Source organism: Rhinolophus sinicus, chromosome 18 (assembly GCF_057876585.1).
Source record: "Rhinolophus sinicus isolate RSI-liver-muscle chromosome 18, RSI-T2T, whole genome shotgun sequence".
Taxonomy (NCBI): Eukaryota; Metazoa; Chordata; class Mammalia; order Chiroptera; family Rhinolophidae; genus Rhinolophus; species Rhinolophus sinicus.
This window is the reverse complement of record NC_142518.1, coordinates 68,915,943-68,938,310: the sequence shown is the minus strand read 5'-3', so window position 1 is coordinate 68,938,310 and position 22,368 is coordinate 68,915,943. Positions and strand designations below refer to the sequence as shown.

General features: G+C 40.7%; 1 protein-coding gene across 3 annotated transcripts; it reads left to right on the top strand.

The window, feature by feature from the left end:
- Positions 1-7,850: 7,850 nt before the first annotated feature.
- On the top strand, positions 7,851-21,059 carry MORF4L2 (mortality factor 4 like 2). 3 transcript variants are annotated; one of them, XM_088795270.1, is made up of 4 exons: positions 7,851-7,891; positions 10,547-10,618; positions 16,834-16,934; positions 19,509-21,059. In XM_088795270.1, exon 4 carries the CDS (start codon positions 19,533-19,535, stop codon positions 20,397-20,399), a length of 867 nt encoding a protein of 288 aa, XP_088651396.1. In that variant the 5' UTR covers positions 7,851-7,891; positions 10,547-10,618; positions 16,834-16,934; positions 19,509-19,532; the 3' UTR covers positions 20,400-21,059. The 3 variants fall into 3 exon arrangements, with proteins under 3 accessions (XP_088651396.1, XP_088651395.1, XP_088651397.1); XM_088795269.1 differs by lacking the exon at positions 7,851-7,891 and adding an exon at positions 9,021-9,170; XM_088795271.1 differs by lacking the exons at positions 7,851-7,891; positions 10,547-10,618; positions 16,834-16,934 and having other exon boundaries at positions 19,608-21,059.
- The last annotated feature ends 1,309 nt before the right edge of the window (positions 21,060-22,368 follow it).

Genomic DNA, 22,368 nt, shown 5'->3' with positions numbered 1-22,368 from the left:
TTTTGGAGGAGGAAGTTGTTGGGAGGAACAGGTAAGGAGAGAACATGAGTCCACAAGATAATTGGGAGGCTAGAGTTCAGGGTAAGCCCTGAGGTTGGAGTTTTCTGAGTTTTGTTTGTTTGAGTTGGTTTTTGTTTTTTCAAAAGTCAGGATTGTCTAATGATGCCTTCATTCCATAATCAAAACATTTTAAAGGTTTCCCTTTGCCCATTGATGTAAGAACAATCTCTTCAGGCTGGCTTTTCCCTACCAATATTGCCTCATGTCCCCTGCATTCATTCACAGATTTTTGTGAAGCACCTACCACATTGTGACAGGCACTGTAACTAACTACAAGGGCAACAGAGTGAAAAAGAAACATAGCTGCTACCCTCAGAGGGCTTATATTCTGGTGGGGAAGACAAATGTGGACTATGTTCTTGGAGAACAGTAAACTTGAGAAAATGTGGAAGTACTATGGAAGTATATAAGAGGGGGATTTGACCTAGTTGTGGTAGAAGTGGGGGGAGGGGATGTCTTGGAAGGCTTTCTTGAGACAGAGACATTTAGGATATGGCCTCAAGGAAAAGTAAGAGGAAGGGAAGCAGGAAGGATGGAAAGGGAGGCAAAAAAGAATGAAGGGGCTAGGGATAGGAGAGCTTTAAAGAGAGAAGTGATGGAACAGATTTGCATTTTGCAAAGAACATTGTGAGTGCAGTGTGAAGAACAAATTGTAGGGAGACAAGAGTAGGTCATTGGGTGAAAACGGTAGTGGTTTAAAAGGCGGAAAGTAGTGGGTGCTAGCGGAACATAAAGCAAGGGTACTTAACCTGGTCTTGGAGACCAAGAAAGGCCTCCCTGAGTAAGGGACATTTCAAGTGAGACTTGAAGGTTAGGTGAGCCATGGTGAGAAGTTTGAGGGGGTGAAGAGAGTCCCTACACAGTAACCTTGTGTTTTAGCCAAAGCAGTCCTCATTTTCGCTAATGCTCTGGTGCCAACCCGGAATGCCGAGTGCCTTTTCCTTCTAGCTAAACCATGTCTATCTTTCGAAGGCCCTCTGAAATCCCACCCTCTCTGATCACACCTAGATATGGTTTCTCTTGTTTCTAGACTCCTATTCCATGTTTCTCACTTAGCATTTAAAGATACACTATTTAGTATTGTTACTTGACACATATCCCCAAACTCCTTGTAAGCAACTTGAATTTGTGAACTGTCTTCGATTACTTTGGCATCACCCAGGATACCTAGCACAGTGATGGACATTGATCAGTAAGGTACTTGTTGAATGAATGAATGAATGAATGAATGAATGAGGCATTAGAGACCTTGCAGGCTTCCTTTAGTAATTTTGTATGATCTGCGAGGCTGACAAGGTCTGCTTTCCCTAAAAGTTTCTACTACTTGCATCCAAAGACCTAAGATTTGAAGTCGACAGCTCCTTCCCACTGTTCTGCTTCTCACCCCCTTACGATTCTGCCCCCCTGCCGCCACCACCACCTTCTATTGTTTCTTCTGTCGTCTGGTTGTCAGCCAGGATGAGAAAATGGTCTAGCTGTCCTCAGCGACTTACACCAGCCCGGACTGCTCTGCAGTGCCATGAAGGGCCAGGACTTTTGTTTACAGCTGGGACCATGGTGAGGCAGTGAGCACAGCTGACAGCCCCACTATGGAGCAAACATCAATCCTCCTCTGTCCTCTCAGCCAAGTTTCACAGACCAGCTCTATTGAAAGCTGGCTGCACTCGCCTGGGTCTCACTGACATACCACCCACAACTCTGGCCTGGGAGCAGCAGGGTGAATGTAGGCTTTGTACCTTTTAGGAACTGCCCTAGCTCTCTTCTCTGTCCCCAGTTTCTAATCATGCTACCTCAACCTCAGGGCCTTGCAGGAACATGTCCTCCTAGGTCCCCACACCCTAAACAATGCCTCACCTCTCCAACCATATCTTCTCACTCTCAGCGCTATACCAACACCCTCGTTTGCTCTATCGTACAGTAAAAACACCACAAAAGAACCAAACCATAGTTTTCAATGTGTACTTTATGGAACTTGCCTTTGAAGCTAAGCAGACTGGTTCTAGGTCCTTGGAACCGCGCGCGTGCGTGCGTGCGTGCGTGTGTGTGTGTGTGTGTGTGTGTGTGTAAAATCTTTGCCTTCAGACAGCTTTCCCACTGTTTTAAAACCTGCAAATCAAGTGGGGTCTGGAGCCTTCAACGACTATCATTTGAGATCCCAGGTGAGGGCCTCTTCGCCACATTCTGCTCCGTCTCCTCCTTCCTCAGCAGCTTTGTCCTCTCCAGCACTGTCCTGGGGTGAGAACGAAGCTCTATTACACTACCAGCTGCCTCTTACCCCCAGGTTCCCTTTGCCTGTGTTTCTCTGCCTGCTGGCTAACAGAGTTTTCACCCATTCACTAAGGCCCGTTTCCATGGTTTTCAACTTCCCTCCACTCCCAAATGCCTCTTGCACGAACAGTGGCTCATTACAGCAAGGCTTCTTCAGGGGTCTGGTGGAGGGGGACTGCAGGCCGGAGGACATTTCTCTTCTAGACCTTATCAGAATTTTTGGTGTAAAGGCTTTTTCAACCTAAAACACCTCTCTCCCCAGATTTTTCTCTGGTACATCCTACCACAGGGGTGTGCATTCCACCCAGCCCCTTGGTTAATAAGTACTCTTCTAAAGGGAAACCCATGTGTGTTCTCCCCAGGAGTGATAAAGCACTTTTAAATTTTTCTGTCTTTTAAAAATGTTTTATTGTGGAAAACTTCAAAAAAAAAAAGTAGGAAGAATAGTATAATGAACCCCCGCCCCCATGTACCCATCATTAAGCTTCAACAATTTAGACCAAAGATGCAGCACTTTTTTTTTTTAATTTTATTTTATTAAATTTATTGGGGTGACAATTGTTAGTAAAATTACATAGATTTCAGGTGTACAATTCTGTATTACATCATCTATAAATCCCATTGTGTGTTCATCACCCAGAGTCAGTTCTCCTTCCATCACCATATATTCGATCCCCCTTACCCTCATCTCCCACCCCCCACCCCCTGCCCCCCTACTGTTGTTTTGTCCTCTTTAATAATATGACAGCTGAAATTTTCCAAAGACATAGCTTTTATCATTCCCAGTAAAATGGGGACTGTGGGTGCAGGTTATAAGCACAAACAGTTATCTCTGGAAAACCGGCTCAAGGCATCTACCTGTGGCAATGTCGGATTGTAGGAGTCAGCGTGGACTGGTGGAAATCAGTCCTCATCTCTGTTGGTTGATGTGTAACATGGATGATCTGACACGATCATTCCAATTGAAGTCTATGGTTTGCAAAACCACAAATTTCAGTGAATTGCATACTAAACTATTGACTCAGGAAGGAGAAACCTAGGGATTATGTGTAAATCTGGCACCCCAAGGTTACCCAAGGACTACATTGATTAGAGTCAGGTTCTCAATCATTTGAGGTAACGTATTTCTGCCAAATGGATGGGTCAGTTGGAGCAGCGGGGAGGGGGTTGATTATAGGAGGAGAGAGGAGCTGGGAGAGAATGGATACCACTAAAAGGATATAAAACGTTCCCAAGACGATTTCTATTGTTTGCCCTGTCATGGGCTAGCAAACTAGACTGAAGCAAACTAATTTGCTGAACTGGTTTTAGGAAATCCCTATGGAATGAGGCAGGTATAAATAGATAGAAAAACACCACTATTAAAGAAATACCATTCTGCTTAGCCTTGAAATATTAGGGTTTTTTAACTTAAATTAACCAAACATTCTTTCAAAAATCATCCCATAAGATAGTCAGAACCAAGTGAAAAAATATCCAATTGACCTTAGAAGAGAGCAATTTTATCTTCTACCTGGAAGCCATGAGAAGACACTGAAGTCCCTGACCACCCTCCAGAACACACTGACCACTACTTTCCAGACCTAGGAAGGCTCTCTTAACCGCAAGGTAAGATACACAAGGCCAGCAGATACTGATGGCCAGGGAAGGTTGCACCCTGCACAAGATTACCCAACTGAAAGGGAACAAGTGGAGGTTGAAATTCATTCTTCAGCTGCCCTGGTGAAGCTCCAACATCCCTGAGAAGTAAAAGTATTTTTCTCATTGTTCCACTGATCATTTGTTTGCACAATATCTGCCCAGCAGGTGGCACATGTTTCTGATCAGCACAAAGGCATTGTATGAGCAAATGTGGCCTTGAAAAATGACATAGAGATCTTGGAGCCACTGAGTGTTCTGTGAAGGCTAGGGCTGTAAATAGTCTTGTTCTGGCCTTGAAGCCAAACAAACATTGACCTAAGCTATCTTTCCCTTCCAGTCGAAGCAGATTGTGAAGACAGTGGTTCAGCTGTAAATTCCAAAGAAGAGTAACTCCCATTTTCTGAGGACCCACTAACAGTCAGGAATCTGCTGAAGCTTCATCCCACTAGTAAGTGGAAGGGACAGGAGAGTATTCACATTTGAGACGGTAACATGGCATAATGGGACAAAAACACGGGCTTGGGAGTCAGAGAGAAGTCAGAATCTTTGTTCTGACATTTATTAGCTGGCAACTTGGAGTGAGCATTTAACTTCTCTGGGCTTCAGTGACGATTCACTAAGACAATCTATGTAAAGAGCTGAGCAGTGCTGCCTGGCACATACCTAGAAGACATTCAGCTATGTCTTTTCCTGCTACTACCCTGACTCAGAAGTTAATTCACATTATTCACACCGTTGGCCTTGAGACCTCAGTCAGTAGAGCACAAGGATAAGTCTACTAGACAGAATATGGAAGCGAGAGTCAGGAGATTTGGGTCCTAATGGCAGACGCATCCCCGTTATAGTACTTTGGGTAAGTTACTCCCCTCTCCTGACCCCATCAATAAAACCGGAGAACATGCCTAGCTCTGATGCTGAAAGGGAAGATCAGGGAATCACTTTTCTTGGGCACATGCCATGAATATGCACTATGCTAGGCCCTTTTACATACCTTATATAGTCTAAATCAGCACTGTCCCATAGAACTTTCTGTCATGGTGGGAATGTTCTGTATCTCTTGGTATCTAATATGGTACTGTTGGGGAGGAGGAGAATCCCCCACTTCTACCCTTCTTTAGTTCTTACAGCTGGACCAACAGTAAAATAATAAAATTGACACAAGACTACATTTATAAGAAAAAACAATTTAATACGTGCACACGAGAGAATCACAATATGATGCTCAGGTCATAAAACAAGGCTCAAAAGGGAGTCAAATATATGGTGACAGAAGGAGACCTGACTTTGAATGGTGAACACACAATGCAATATATAGATGATGTATTATAGCATTGTACACTTGAAACCTATATAATTTTATTAACCAATGTCACCCCAATAAGTTTAATTTTAAAATGATCAAACTAGGCACCTTTTCATTTTTTTAGACAAAGAAACAATAAATCTGTGAGCAATTGACAAGACAAAAAAAGTTAGTGCTCATTAGAAAGGAATCTAAGCGGTTTGGGGTTAAGTAGTAAATTAGTAAAGGATTTACAAAGTTTGTTTATACAGGCTTTTTTGACTCTGGATTTTATAACTCTTGTGATAAGGTTGTCTGTTAGCCCTCAGGAGAAGGGAGAGCACCTATTACATGGAGATTTATTTCCTGCTTTTGGAGAGTCAGAGAGCTCCTCCTGCTCCTGCTGCTTCTCAAGTGATTTTAATTTGAAATAATCAATATGCCATTGTGAGCTATCTTGGGGAGGCCTGCCCTGGGCCCCGCCAGTACTAACACTAGCCATAAGTAGCTACTGAGCCCTTGAAATGTAGTTAGTGCAACTGAGGAACTGAATTTTTAATTTTAATTCAAATTTAAGTACCCACATGTCTAGTGGCTACCATGTTGGATACTGCAGCTCTAAGATTATGAGGAATAATTATTCCCATTTACTATATGGTGAAACTAAGGCTCAGGAAAGTTAAAGAACTTGTTGGAAGTCACATAAATATTAAGTAACTAAATCACATTGAAAACCAAGCAGTAGAAAGTTTAGCAGGGTAGTACTCAGATATACCAGGAATTACCCAGGCTCTATTTCTTACAAGTTATATGAGCAAAGAAAAATAATTATAGGCTCTGGAGCTCACCTTCATCATCTATAAAATGATGAAAATCCTTACCTAATTTACAGGCCTATTGTTGGCATTAATGGGTACAGAGCCATATTGTGTGGCCCATAATAGGCTTGCAACAACTGTGTTTCCTCACCACCCTGATTCCCCACACACACACATAGGAGAGGTTCAGAAATAAACTGAAAAAGATAACTGCAGGGTAGAGAGCATTTGGGAAATATAAAAGCAAGAAGGGAAACACTTATGAGCTTTAATGTGATATCTTAGTATAGAATGGAGATGAGGGAAAGTATGGAATCATTAAAATATTTCCATTTATTTAGTTTGCTTTCCTGCCCCCTTCTTGATGCTCCAGTCAACACAGCTAAAGCAGAGAACAAGGTATCTGTAATGTATTTTAAGGCCCAGAAAGATAAGCTATTATGGCTGAACAAAAGAGTACTGTCAAGGGCTTGGGCTCGAGAAACAGGTGAAATTCTTATCCTGGTTCCCATAGTTGTACGCACTGAGAAAATAATTTGACACCTCTACACATTAGTTTTTAATCTGTATAACGGGACTGATAATATGCAGGGTATCTCAATAAAACATATAGAATTTATTATTTTGCTTTAAATTCTGTAGCACCCTCTAGTGGAGCAAAGAAAAATAAGCATTGCATCTCTGCCCTCCAAAGCAGTGGTTCTAAGTTCAGTGTGCATTGCAACCACCCAAACAGATTGTTATAACAGCGACAGCCAAACCCTACCCCTAGAATTTCTAATCCACTAGGTTTGAGATGGGGCCCGAGAATCTGAATCTGACAATTTCTCGAAAAGTGATAATGATGGTACTGACGTGTTTGGGAAACACACTTTGAGAACCACTGCTTTAAATCCCGCCTCCCTCCCAGTGTGTGTGCGCGCGCGCGTGTGCGAGCGCGCGCGCGCATGATTGATAACTGAAAGAGGTATAACTTTTGTTGTTCGATTTTGATTTATTACCCATCTAATAAGGATTTTGTTAAGAATAAAATAACATATATGTGAAGGATATGACACGGCATCTAAAATATGGAAAGCATGCAAAAACCTAAGGAACAGAGAAGATAAATCGTTTGCCCGGGCTTCTCAGAGCTAGTAAGTGGTGCAATGGGGTTTAAAATTAGGTCTCTGACTCCAAAGATGTAATAAAGTTTAGCAGTACCACTACAGAAAATAGGGTGCAAACACACATATCTAACAAAAATTTCAAGAGGAAGAGAAGGTCAGTTTTCAATGCCAGGGTCCAAGCTCTTATCTGTCTTTACTGACTAAACAGCCACCTGTTATTTTCTGGGGGGTTTTTTTGGGGGGGAAGGGGGACGGGGTGTTGAGCATTTGAAAAAGTACACAGAAAGGTTAGGATCTTCAGCATTAGTGTCTAGTGTCATTCATCAATTCTTACCGCCCCCCCCCCAAAAAAAAAAGGCAAGGAAGAAAGAAGAGAGGGATGGAAGGGGGGCTTTTTTTGAGGAAAAAATGAAAAAAACTTTGGATGTAGGGCCATAGTCCCCTGTCTAGAGCTATTTATAAAAGCTAATTTGATTTTCCCTAGCAATGAAAGATATACATGATCCCATAGATTGGAGAGTTCAGAAATCACAAAGGCGGAGAACAAAAATCCCATTATTCCAGGGACCAAACAGGCAATTCTTTGCTGGGATTTGGCGGCACCTGGTGGCAGACTCAAGAGGTATAAACCTCACCCAGAGAACTTTCTGGAAAATTAACTGAGTGCGTTTACTTGCTTAAAGGGCACTGTGCTTGGAGATCAGGACAAAAAGGTAAGAGAGCTTCCGCCACCACAGAAATTAGGAGTCCGTAGTGGAGGGGAAGCCTATCGTATAGATATTTTCAGCAGATAATTTCGTTTGTGCCAGAAAAATTACACGGAATTGGGGGGCGGGGGGGCTCGGGGAAGAAGTGGAAGAACGATACTAGGGAACAGGAAAAGCTGCTCCTTGAAATTGCTAATATGGGAATGCGTGGGTTTGTTTGGCTCTTAACCATTGGAGGGCTACGGTTTAGAAAAGGACTGTTGCCGGAAAAAGTGGGAAGTACATTTTTTAGGGTCTAAAATTGAATCGATAGGGGAGACCGAAACATTTCTAACAAAGGCCCTTTATTTATGATGGGCACCGTGGCTTAATTGTTTTCCTTTTCATTAGAACAATTTTCAAACATAAGAAAATGTTCAGTATAGAGCACGCACACGCGCCGCGCACGCACACGCACGCACATCCTCGCGCTGGCACACACCGGCCCCGACTCTAGACGCGCACGCCTGCGCATACCCACCGCGTCCAGCGCCACGAGGGCTGGCGCGCGCGCACCCCAACCCCAAGACCACGCGAGCTCGTCCGCGCACATCCACACTGGCCCTACCACCACGTGCCCGCACACCCACCATCCCCGTTGTGCCTTTTTTTCTCCAAGAGTTGCGCAAGTGGTTCAGGGGCGTGGCCCCAGATTTGACCTCGCGCTTCCCCACTCGCGGGAACCTTAGCTCATTTCCGCCCATCCTGTTTCCGCAGGCCACGTAGACACTTCCTTTCCCAGTGGGGGGAAAAAAAACCCCATAATGCCTCCCTGCAAAAAAAAAAAGTAAAAAAAAAAAACCTCTGGTCAGGGGAACTCTGGGTCGTGAAAATAGGCCACGTGAACACCCTGCCCTATAGACTTATGACCCAACTACAGTTGCGATTTTGGAGGGTGGGCTCAGAACCTAAGAGGGTGAACGTCATTGGCCAGAGCCGCACTACAGGGAGAAGATGATTGGTTTGCGTCAAGTCTTAACCATGAAGAAGCAGGTTGCTAGCACCCCCCTATACTGCGGCGAAGTGTCATTGTGACGTGATTGGCCTCGTCCAATCATTTGGTCATGGAACATTCTAAAACTTAGACAAGACGACTGTGATTGGCTGAAGGTCATGAGCCCGCCTCCAGGGTGACGTGTCTGCCTATGGATATCAGTTGCCAGAGAAACCTGGCTTTACTATGGCGGTTCGAGGGACGGCAGTGAGCACACGTCGGCTGCTGGAAAGAGCTGGATTCTCGTTTCAGGTTTCGGGGTGGGGGTGGGGAGAAAGGGTTGACGATTTCCTCTTCTCGTCGAGTATCTAGGCAAGATTAACTCATGGCTTCACGATCAGGCAGAGCCGGATTCAGATTCCTACTCGCCAACGCCCAGCTCGGGCTGGTTCCTTTCTGTGTCTCGGTTTCCATGTTTGTAAAATGGTGATAATAATAGTATCTACCTCAGAGACGTATACCTCAGAGGCGTGTACTATGTATATTAGTGCGTATAAAGCACTTAATGGGAAGCCTGGCTCCGAAAGATGTTAACTGTTGTGGACAGAAAAACCTGCGTAACAGAATGAGAAAAAACAAATTATGTAAATTTGTTCATTATAGTGCTTTTCCTGCCCATCAACTTATTCCCTAGAAGAAACTAGAGATATAAGAGAAACATAACAATCTTTATTGGTGAAATAATATGCTATTTGGGAATTACCTCAAAATAGCGGGGATTGGAATTTTCCATATTGAAAAGTTTAAAAAAGGGGGGGAGGGGGAGAAAGATGGAGAACGAGGGCGAGCTGGAGATGAACCACATGCGATGAGTAGGCCTTGTTTGGATCCTGATTCAAACACACCAACTGTTAAAAAAAAAATGTTTAAGATGCATCGGGAAAATTTGAATACGTATTCGATATTTGATGTGTTTTTAAGGAATTGGTGTTAATTTTTTTAAGACGTCATAATGGTATTGTGGTTATGTTTTCAAACTGTCTCTATCTTATAGAGATATATACGAAAATACGGATTAAATAATAAAATGTCTGGGATTTGCTTCAAAATACGTGGATGACTAGGACTTATTTCAAAATAATCTCAGCAGTAGGGGGAAGTTGGGGGGGTATAGATGAAACAAAATTGGCTTTTAAGTTAATCGTTTAAGCTGGGTGATAGGCATATAGAGTTCCTTATGTTGTACTGTCTTCCTTGGTATGTGTTTGAAATTTCCCATAAAATACAGAAAGTCAGTTATTTGGTGAGCTTAAAAACGGAGTTGGGGGGAGCAGTGGGTGGGGTTATGGATGAAACAAGATGGCTTTCAGTTGGTAATTGTTGAAGCTAGATGATAGATTCTTGTGGGTTTATAATATTCCTTCTACATAATTTCAGATTTTATGCATTTCACGTTTTCCCTAATAAAAAGTAAAAACCAAAAGCGAAAACAAATTATCAAAAATCAGGATAGATACAATAAATTTGAAAATGTAACCACAAGAACGGAAAAAGAAACACTTGTACATTATTTATCAGCTTTGGTGCCCTTTGTGTATGATAAAATGCATTGATTGACGGAGAAGAAAACCATCATCTCATATCTTTTTATTTTGTGCCCTTTCCCATCCCCTTGTTTGACCTTCTAGGCCATTATCAGAAAAGCTAAGTTTGCTGTATAATAAGGATCAGAAGATCTGATCCTGATTACAGAATCTTAGGTAAGTGTCTCCCTTCTCCTGGCCTCAGTTCTCAAACAAGATCATTCCACATAACCTTCTTAACTGTCCAGGAATATTTTAAAGATTAATAAGCATCTATCTGGGAAATCACTCTAAATTCTGAGTAGGATGGAGCTGAGTCCATTGGTGCTTCCAGTATATAAAGTGCCTAAAAAACAGAGGACTGTGTAATTTTACATTCCTTGATAAAAGATACTACAATTGATCCCTGATAGTTCCATACATCTATATATTGTTTTTCTTACTTTGTGGCATCCCATATGCAGCATAATTTAGTGATTCCGAGCAAGTGCTGACTTACTGAATTTAAATTAAATCTTGGCCCTGCCACTTAGCTGTATGATCCTAGGCAAGATACTTAACTTTATCCCTAAATTTCCTCAAAAGTAAAAGATAATAATAGTTCCTACATATGAAGTATCAGGACAGTGTTTGACACGTGTTTGCTTTAATAATAATTATGGCTCTATTAGTCCTTCTGGTATATCCTGTTTTACATACATACACACTTCTAAAAGCAGTGGATGCCTCTTTTCGAATTGTAAAAAAGTTAATACTGTTGGTTTCTCCCCTGATTTTCCAGAAGCAGCACTTACTACTAGAACTGAATTCTGAAATTACGACTTCTGACTTGTCCTAACAATCTAGAAAGATTGAGTATATTGAACATTACTTAGAAGGGAATTTCCAGGATCTGTAATTTTAACTAGCAAACCATAACCATATTCACTTTGCTAACAGCTTTTGTATTATTCCTCCTTTGTCTCAGACTCAAAAAATATGTTATACATAAAGGAAGTGTTCCAACATCCAGAAGAGATCAAATAAATGGAACTGACGTGGTATAGGTGCATTTAAAGGTTTATTTCAATATACTGTAGATGTTCACACTCATTTGTGACACACACATACACAAAAATGTTAGCATTCGGAGTCTGCATTCCTGAGATGAAGGAAGGTTTTCAGCCTCTTGGCAGCTTCATTTTCCCATGGAATCACTGTATTTTCCTTCTTGTTATTTTCCCTTCTGAAAGCTAGGTTGCAGAGAAGGGCACTACCTGGTGGGAAAGATGCAGTAGATGGGTAGGCACAGAAGCCCTTAACAGGAGGCCATTTGGAGAATGATTAAAGGCTAAAGGGAGGGAGGTGGACTGTTAGGCCAATAGGAGCTCAGAAACGGCAAGAGCCAGAGTAGCCTGAATTGGAGAAAGCCTTAGAGAGAAAAAGGACCTTGACCTGAGCCTTTGAGGATGGGCAGGACTTTAGAAGGAGGGAGGGAAACCAGTCTGAATGGTATGCCTACAAAGTGTACAGTACACTGGTAAATAACTGACAAATCCAGCTATATGTGAGATCCATGGATACAAATAAATCAGAAAGCCATTGTGGATTTTAAATATGTATATTTTAATATAAATGTTTAGTCACAGAATTGATAGGTGAATACATTCTCCTTGAAATATAAAAAAAAATTAAGTATTACAGAGTAGGCTCAGGTTTCCTTGTCTCACCACCTCAGTTCTCTTACTCTCCCCAGAGTTAACCATTATTATCAATTTTATTTCCTTCTAGATCTCTAAATTATATACCTGTTTAAAAATGGATATATATAAAATACTGTTTTGTGTTTTCTTTTACATAAATGTGTCTCACTATAGGTATTGTTTTGCAACTTGCTATTTCTAATCAACAAACTGGGATGTCTTCATGTCCATTCAGAGAGTTGTTTCACAGTGGCATTCCTTTAACTAGCATGATTATGGATAAACCACATTTTATTTTGCCAAATCACTGTTGCTAGTCCTCTAGGTTGACTCCACTGTTTTGCCACTTCAAATAATACTGCATCAAACATCCTTGGAACCCAGTTACATGTGCTACTCCAGGGCAACATTTATGGCTTTAAAGTATGATAATTAAACCAGTGTGATACTGGTGTGAGAACAGACATCACTGTGACAGAACAGATGACTTAGAAACAGTGATACCTTTAAAAATTAAATACTCCAAAATAATTGGGAAGAGTTCCTTAAAAGACCCATACACCTCTAGGAATTTGTAATGTTATAAAGTAACATTTCAAATAATTGGGGAAAGGATGGACTCTTTAATATTAGGAAAAATTATTTGTATATTTGGAAGAAACTATAAAAGTATCACGAAATAATGCAGGAAATCATTTTTAGACAGTTATTTGGGAGTATTTTTCCTAGACATGACTTAAATGCCCAAGTTCACAAAGGAAAAGGATGGCAACAACATTAATGACAGTTTGGAAAAAAATATTTCCGACATACCAAAGAAACTTAGTATTTAATTATTAGGAATCAATAAAAGAAGCAAACAACCTAGTAGAAAAGGGGACAAAAAATATTCAGAAATACAAGAAAAACATACATGTGAATGTATAAAAAATACACACAAAATATTACATATTGGCCAAAAAACCACAGATGTTTATTCCATGTTGCTGAAGGTATGAGAGAATGAACTACATTTTGCTGGGAGTACAAATTAAAGCGGTCCTTTACAAATTAAAATTGCTTGTATCTCATCAAAGTTACAAATTAGCAAATCCTTTGAATAGTTGCCACTTACGAGAATATATCCTTCTGAAATACCTAATGCTCTAATTTATCTGTACACTGATGTCTATTACTGTAATGAAGTATTGGAAGTGACCTGAATTTTTGATAGTGTGGCAGTGGTTAAATTATGGTACATATAGACTATAGAATGATGTGGATATTAAAAAGCATGAGCTAGATACGTGCAGACAGATTGAGGCCTTTGATAAAGTGAGAGAATGTGTGGAGCAATATGTGTCTCACCTTTGTCAAGACCAAGTAAATGCATAATATACACATATGTATATAATACACATTTAGTTTTAAACGTCTGTTATAAAGAGATGTGAAAGCTATACACGTTCATTCTGGGATTGAAGTGGTAAGGGAAGAATGCCCATGTATTTATGTATTTTGATATTTATAGGTATGTAAAGGAAAGAATAAATGGTGCCACAAAATAAATCTTAGGTTGATTAAGGAATTAAAATCCATAAATGTGTGCCATCTTCGTTTTTAACCTTAACAGTGAAAGAAAAATTCATCAGATAAAACATAAAAATCTTAACCTTAGACAGCATAAAAGAAAATGGGAAATATTTGCCCCCAAAATGGCAATTATTGATACATAAAGAGCTATAACAAATGTTGAAATCACTAAGAACCAATTGAAAATGAATGGGCAGAGGACAAGAGCTAAAATATAAATGGCCAATAAACACATTTTTTTAGAAAAACGTCACTAATAAAGAAATGGAAACAAAAACTAAACCCATTTTCTTTACCAAGTTCGTAAGTTTATTTAAATGAAGATAGCTAGATACTGTGTTTCCCTGAAAATAAGACCTAGCCGGTAATCAGTTCTAATGCATCTTGGAGCAAAAATTAATATAAGACCCGGTTTTATTTTACTATGAGACCAGGTCTTATATTAATTTTTGCTCCAAAAGATGCATTAGAGCTGATTGTCCAGCTAGGTCTTATTTTCGGGAAAACAAGTTATGAAGTGGGATGGATATTTTTACACATTTGTGAGGGAAGAAATTGGTGTAACTTTTTGGGGAAATAATTTGGCAATGTATTACCTCAAGACTAAGTGCATCTGGGCATCTCGAATAATATGAAACGAGAATAGAAAATATTTTAATTGTAGGATAAAATGGGGTAGTGGTGAAGTAAATTGAAGGTATGCCAGTTTAATGGAATAATAGCTGTCAAGATGTATGCATATTAAAACCTCACTAACATGGGTAAATAATTGTGATAGCAAATTTTAAAAGGGGAGATCTGAGATTTGATAACCAGTATGAGCTCACCTCTGTTTCAGAGTACACAGAAATTAAAGATAGAAAAATAAGGCAAACATACAATGTTTTCACAGTCTCACATACCCTAGAGCTGACCTGTAGGGAACAAGTGGAAAAATATTTGATGACTTGTGCCTCCATTTCCCCCATTAGTTGAATACCTCACTTTGATTTCACTATTGTATACCCAACCCACCGGGAATATAAGTGTTGCTGTGAAGGGTGCAAGGTATATAACACAAGACCTGTGGCAAATGGAAATTGGTGGTATTCCATGAACAAAATTAACATGAAGCTTTTAAATGGTGATGTACTAATGTCAGCTGCATATGTTATTAGAGAAGGGAGAGAAACGTGGGCTAGAGCAGTGGAGATTTAAAGAGGAAATGGGACTTCGTGGTACATAGTAGGTGAGGGAGACAGGAAGCATGATTGGAGCAAAGAGTGAGTACACTGAGCTAGTAAACAATGTTAATAAAACTCAAGGTGGAAACTGGCAGATTCAAAGTTTAAAAGTACACTGTCAACTTTTTAAATGAAGGTGCACAGCACATCTGTCACCTGTCCATGGAGCAGTATAAGCTGGGAAGGGAGGTATGGAGTGCAGTGACCTGAGTAAAGCTATCCATAAATTTGTATAGGTGGGAGCCAGACATAAAAACGATAGGTATTCCCTTTTGATGTCTTCTGACTCCAGGTAGTAGTAGTTGAAAATACTCATGAAAATAAAGGTACTGAGACAATTCTTTAGAAAGACTCCTTTCCTGGCTGTATTCGCTCAGCACCAACCTTGGCTAGTGGTGCAGGTATTTATATAATCATATTTCATTCAACTTGGGAGTTTATATGTGATGAAGCATTTACAGAGAATGACGAAACTCACCCACTTAAATGAGAGCCAGGTAAAATTCCTTTTTGTAGTTTTCATTTATATAGTATATATGCAGTCGATACCAAGGATGTACAGTAAGTTCAAGTGTCATTCTCAGTTCCTCTTCACTAATGCTGATGCCCAATGTGGCTTCCAAAATAGTTCCTGTCCAGCCTGGCTCTACGGTATTTTACAGTCTGGTTGGCACTGGGCCATCTTGCTTTCTTTAGTTTGTATATTACCTATCCCCTTGTTTTTGTGGAAACACAACCCCAACATGGGTTCCAGATTTCACCAGTATTAACTAAATTTTCATCCTCAGATACTGTGCCCCCTCTGTCCCAGTCACTAGATTTTTTTTAACATGATTTTGTGATAGCTTACAGTATACTGCCATGACACGCCATTGTCTGATCATTCACAGGATATATCTGTATCTCCTCAGCCTGAAGGCTTTGGATTGCCACAGGGTCAATGTCTGCTTACAGATTTTGATGCTCAGAACGCCACCATTGCCCTTTCATTTCTGCTTAGAGTTTTATACCCTTGGGTAGAGTATATCCTTTGCTTAGTGAAAGCGCTAGCACCCAGGCAGGCCTCTCTTCCAGTAACTGGCTTCCCTGATTCAGGGCTGTAGTTTCATAGCATTGCCTACCTCTTACTTCCTACCTGACACCAGCCCACGTCATCTTAAGGGCTAGGGATTGGCTGAAGGGCTTTTTTCTGTGGGTGAAAGTTGTTAACAGAGAAACCTGGTTTAAGGCTCAGCCACTAACCCTCATTCTTTCCCAGAGATTACCCTAATTTTAACAGTCTGGTATTTATCCATCTAGATACCACTTCCTATGCATTTGTACACATACGGTTTAAAACAAAAATTGGATCACGGTCCAAAAGAACTGAGACTGATGCTTTTTTCTCCCTGTGCTCCCTCTGGGATTCTGTTGTACGTATTATGCAACCTGTCTTTTTACCTAATATGTAATTGAACATTTTTCAATGTCAGTACGTGGATCTCTTCTTAATTCATTTAAATATTCTTCCATAGTGTGCATACATAATTTATATTACCATTTCCCTATTGAATAGTATTAAAAACACTGCAGCGAACATCTTTATCCATGTTCACATGTGCAGGTGTTCCTGCAAGGTACAGTGCTAGCTGCTCAGCCTCACAGTAGGGAATTCTTCAAAAGAACCTGTGAAGGCTGCGGGTAATTGGCCACATTCCACAGATGAGAAAAAGGTTAAAAGAGCTTACATATCTTGCCCAAGGCCTTACAAGTCATAAATGGCAGAGACCAACTGAAGTAAAAGTGTGTCTGACAGCAGAGCTCATGTTTTTTCTGATACCACAATTGTAAACCATGTGTTTATAAATTAGATTATTTTTTTCTTTTTCCTGTGTTTCACAAAAGTTCATCACAGCCACCTGCTTTTCCTTTCTAGGTTGTGACTCCCCATCCTTCCAGACCATCCCAGAAGAGCTATAAGATTGCATCTGAGAAAACACTAGGAGTTCTTGGAAGAGCAAAAAGGAAAAGGATTATGTAAGTCAAAGGAATTGTTGCATCTGTCACACCGTAAGAAGCAGAACACTTTTTTCATCTTATTTTACTAGCCTCCCTGCTGCATTTTATACCGTAGATGATCCCTTTTTGACACACAACTTCTTTGGCTTCCAAAATAACCTCCCAATTCCCCTATGGTTGCACTGACCATTTTTGTTTTATTTGTGGTCTCTCTCTGCACACCATTTAAGTATCATTCTTTCCGAGCTTTTTCCAGAATCCCATACTTGGTTCAGTGTTTCTTCCTCTATTCTCCATGAATGATTTCATTGGCTCTGCTAATTTCCACTACCAGCTATATGGTAATTACTCTAAGATCTCCATTTCTGGCTCTGACCGCTCACCTGAGCTTTAAAGTCACATGTTTTAACTGCACACCTCTCAATAGATCCAGTAGTGAACTTCTTTGCTCTCTAATCCGTTTCCTCCTCCTCCTCTTCCTCTCGACGCAGTCTCATTTGGGGATAATACTAATGACCTAATCCCCCATTCTCAGAATCTGGAGTCGTCACTGACTTCTCGCTCACCAGCTTGTCACCTCCTCCCACAAGCAGTTGCTGCAAGTGGTGTCATGTACCATTTCTTGTTTGCTCCCAAAATATTCTGTGCCTGTAACTATTATTTTACTACCCTTATTTTTGAAATTTAATTATTGTGATGAGATACCTTACAGTGTGATCACGATAAGTCTAGTACTCATCTGATACCATACATAGTTATTACCTTATTATTGACTATATTCCCTATGCTGCACTTTACATCCCCATGACTAATTTTATAACTGGCAGTTTGTACTTCTTAATCCACTGCACCTTTTCCACCCATCCCTTACCCCCTCCCATCTTGCAACCATCAGTTTGTTCTCTGTATCTATTAGTTTGTTTTTGTTTTTTCATCTGTTTGGGTTTCTAGAGTCACATATGGTATTTGTCTTTCTTTGACTTATTTCACTTAGCATAATACCCTCTAGGTCCATCTGTGTTGTCACAAATGGCAAGATTTCATTCTTTTTTATGGCTGAGTAATCCAGTGTATATATGTACCACTTCTTCTTTATCCAGTCATCTATTGATGGGCACTTGGGTTGCTTCCATATTTTGGCTATTGTGAATAATGCTGCAGTGAACATAGAGGTGCATATATCATATCTTTTTGAATTAAGGTTTTCAATTTCTTTAGATAAATACCCAGAATTGAAATTGCTGGGTCGTGTGGTAGTTCTATTTTGAACTTTGAGGAACCTCCATAGTGGCTGCACCAATTTATAATCCCACCACTAACCTTGTCGTTTTGTAATTGTCTCTTTAGATATTTGAATCCCTAGTACCTAGCATAGTACCTGTTCCGAAGCAGGTACCATGTTTCCCCGAAAATAAGACCTAGCCGGACCATCAGCTCTAATGTGTCTTTTGGAGTGTCTCATTAATATAAGACCCGGTCTTATATTGTATTATGTAAGACCCGGTCTTATTTTACTTACTTACTTATTATTTTACTTATTACTATAAGACTGGGTCTTACATTAATTTTTCTCCAAAAGACGCATGAGAGGGCTGGCCCGGTGGCTCAGGCAGTTGGAGTTCCGTGCTCCTAATGCCAAAGGCTGCCGGTTCGATTCCCACATGGGCCAGTGGGCTCACAACCACAAGGTTGCCAGTTCAATTCCTCGAGTCCCACAAGGGATGGTGGGCTGCGCCCCCTGCAACTAACAATGGCAACTGGACCTGGAGCTGAGCTGCGCCCTCACAACTACGATTGAAAGGACAACAAATTGACTTCGAAAAAATTCTGGAAGTACACACTGTTCCCCAATAAAGTCCTGTTCCCCTTCCCCAATAAAATCTTAAAAAAAAAAAAAAGAAAAAAAGACGCATTAGAGCTGATGGTCCGGCTAGGTCTTATTTTCGGGGAAACACAGTATGCAATAGTGTATGATGACTGAATAGATTAATGAGTGGATGAATGACCTATTTCCTATTCTTTTATGCTGATTCCAAACTAATGATTAAAATCAAGTGCTTTTATTCATTAATTGCCCAGGCTTAAAATTGCGGAGCCATTTTTGACTCCTCCCTTTCCTTCATTTACCAAGTTCTGTATTCAGTTTCTCTTGACTCTGTCATCACCCGAGTTCAGGCCTGCCTGGACTTAATACAAAAACCTTTACTGTTATTCATTTTGCCTCTGGTCAACTAAATTAATCTTTGTTTAATCATGTCATTTTTTCCTGTTTGTAAGTCTTGAATTTTAATTCCACTGCCTTTTGTAGTTTCTTTCCCAGTTAATTCATTCTTTCTCCAAAATTATATTCCTGTCTTTTGAGTGGTATCAGAAAACTAATTTATGGGCAGGTCTGATGAGTGATTGGGTGGGATGAGAGTAGTGGGTAGTAGAGAGGGTCAGGGAGAGGGAGGAGGTGGTAAGTCACTTAGAAATGGTCCTGAAACGGGACTGGAAATCCAGATTCCAAGACAATAGTGTGTGGGGGCGTTTGTGGAACATAGTGTTAAAAACCATAGAAAACAACCAAGTAAAATACTTTGTATATTACAGTGGTTGAAATAAAAACAGGGTTGAATGAGTTCCAGAAAGCAGGGTTCTCAAACTCGTGGACAACAATCTGCAGAAGAAGACAACTTCAAAAAACCAACTAGGAGCAACATGCAGAGAAGCAAGATGAGAGGGGCCTCCTCGGGAAAGAAGACGGCTGGCCCACAGCAGAAGAATCTGGATCCAGCCCTCCCAGGCAGATGGGGGGGGCGCTCTGCCGAGAACCCCGCTTCAGGATCTGTGAGGAAGACAAGAAAGAACAAACAGAAGACTCCTGGAAATGGAGATGGTGGCAGCACCAGTGAAGCCCCTCAGCCACCTCGGAAGAAAAGGGCCCGGGCTGACCCTACTGTTGAAAGCGAGGAGGCATTTAAGAATAGAATGGAAGTTAAAGTGAAGATTCCTGAAGAATTAAAGCCATGGCTTGTTGAGGACTGGGATTTAGTTACCAGGCAGAAGCAGCTGTTCCAACTGCCAGCGAAGAAAAACGTAGATGCTGTTCTGGAGGAGTACGCCGATTGCAAGAAGTCGCAAGGTAATGTTGACAACAAGGAATACGCAGTGAATGAAGTGGTGGCGGGCATAAAGGAATACTTCAATGTGATGCTGGGCACTCAGCTGCTCTACAAGTTTGAGAGGCCCCAGTATGCTGAAATCCTCTTGGCTCACCCAGATGCGCCCATGTCCCAGGTTTATGGAGCGCCACACCTACTGAGATTATTCGTAAGAATCGGAGCGATGTTGGCGTACACGCCCCTTGATGAGAAGAGCCTTGCATTACTGTTGGGCTATTTGCATGATTTCCTAAAGTATCTGGCAAAGAATGCTGCGTCTCTGTTTACTGCCAGTGATTACAAAGTGGCCTCAGCCGAGTACCACCGCAAAGCCCTGTGAGGGTCTACTGACCACTCACCGTTATGTCTGGTATCAGTAAACACTCTTTTTGTTCTTAGTCTTTTTCTTGTATGATTGATGTTCTTTCCAATTGTTAATGTACAACAGGGCTTATGTTTCAGTTGTTTTCTGTTTTGTTCTAAACAGAAAATGAAAGGAGTGCGAGCTCCTTTTCTCATTTCAGAGTTGCTACCAGTGTATGCAGTAATTAGACAAAGAAGAACATTCAGTAGAACATTTTCTTGCCTAGTTGACAACATTGCTTGAATGCTGGTGGTTCTATCCCTTTGACACTACACAATTTTCTAATTCTGTGTTAATGCTACATGACAAAATGCCCTGATTCCTAGTGCCAAAGGTTCAACTTAATGTATATACCCGAAAACCCATGCATTTGTGCTCTTGTTTCTCGTGCTTGAAGTAAAACAGCCCATCCTCTGCAAGTCCATCTATGTTGTTCCTTAGGCATTCTATTCTATCTTTGCTCAAATTGTTGAAGGATGGTGGTTTGTTTCATGGTTTTTGTATTTGAGTCTAATGCACGTTCTAACATGATAGAGGCAATGCATTATTGTGTAGCCATGGTTTTCTGGAGAAGTCGCTATTTTAGGAATTGTATTTCAGATCTTAAATAAAATTTGTTTCTAAATTTCAAAGCAAGTAATTTGCAATGTGCCTTTAATGTTACTGAGGCTGACAAGTCAGCAGGCTTGAGAAAGAGCTAGGTGGAATCAAAGAGTTCTGACTCCTAGTGAAAGAATTCCTTTTGGTTGGGTATGGCCTCCAGGAGCTTCCTGTCAGGCCAGTTCCCCTCCTCTACCCTCAGTGTGGCTTCTCTCGGTGGTATCACTTTCTAGTGTTGCTCGAAGAGCTACCGTGTTTCCCAGAAAATAAGACCTAGCCGGACAGTCAGCTCTAATGTGTCTTTCAGAGCAAAAATTAACCTAAAGCCCGGTCTTAGTTTCAGGTGTACAACATAGTGATTAGACATTTATATAACTTATGAAATGACCACCAGTGTCTACAACCATCTATCACCATAGTGTTACAGTATTGACTGTATTCCCTATGCTGTGCATTATGTCCCTGTGACTTACTTTTAATCCCCTCTATCTTTTTTGCCCATTCCCTCACCCCCTCCCGAGTTTTTTACTTCTTTAGAAAAAAAAATAATGCGTAGTTACTGCAAAAATTTTAGAAAATACAGTAAGAACAAATATGGAAATAATCACATAATCCTACTGAATTAGTCAGGGTCCCAGCAGGAAATAAATGGGACTCAAGGTAGATGATTTGAGGGGTTTGATGAATTTTTTTCCCCAAGTTGCCAGGAGTAGGGTCGTAATGTGAATTGGTCTGCTACAGCTGCCAAATATGTACCACACTGGGCAGCTTAAACAACAAAAATTTATTTTCTTGTGTTTCTGGAGGCCAGAAGCCTGAGGTGTCAGCAAGGGCGGTTTCTTCTGAGGCCTCTTTCCTTGGCTTGTAGATGGCGGCATTCTCTCTGTGCCTGTGTCCTAATCTTTTTTTATAAGGAACTCAGTCTCATTGGATTAGGGCCTCAACCTGATGACCTAATTTGAATTTAATTAACCTCTGTAAAGACTATCTCCAAATGCGGTCACATTCTGAGGTACTGAGGATTAACACGATGTGTACGGCAGGGTTTAAGTCCCTCATACCCCTCTGTTCCGGCAGGTTTTTAAAAGTAACTACTTTAAAATGCACTCTTCTCTTTAAAGCGTAAATGCTTCTATGTCATTTATTATTTTTCTATGGAATTTTTTAGGATTTACTCACCTATGATGTTAGTAATCCCTCCTGGTGTGATACTGCAGAAAGCAGCTTCCTTTGTGCAGTGGGACACGGCAAAAATTGCATATGTACCGAGTTTTACTTCTCACTTTTTTTGATGCGCACACTTTACACACCCGTGTGTGATACTTTTTCTTTCCGCTTCCCACTA

Coding starts and splice junctions, on each gene's coding strand:
- MORF4L2 (XM_088795270.1), top strand. CDS start 19,533: ATGAGTTCCAGAAAGCAGGGTTCTCAAACTCGTGGACAACAATCTGCA.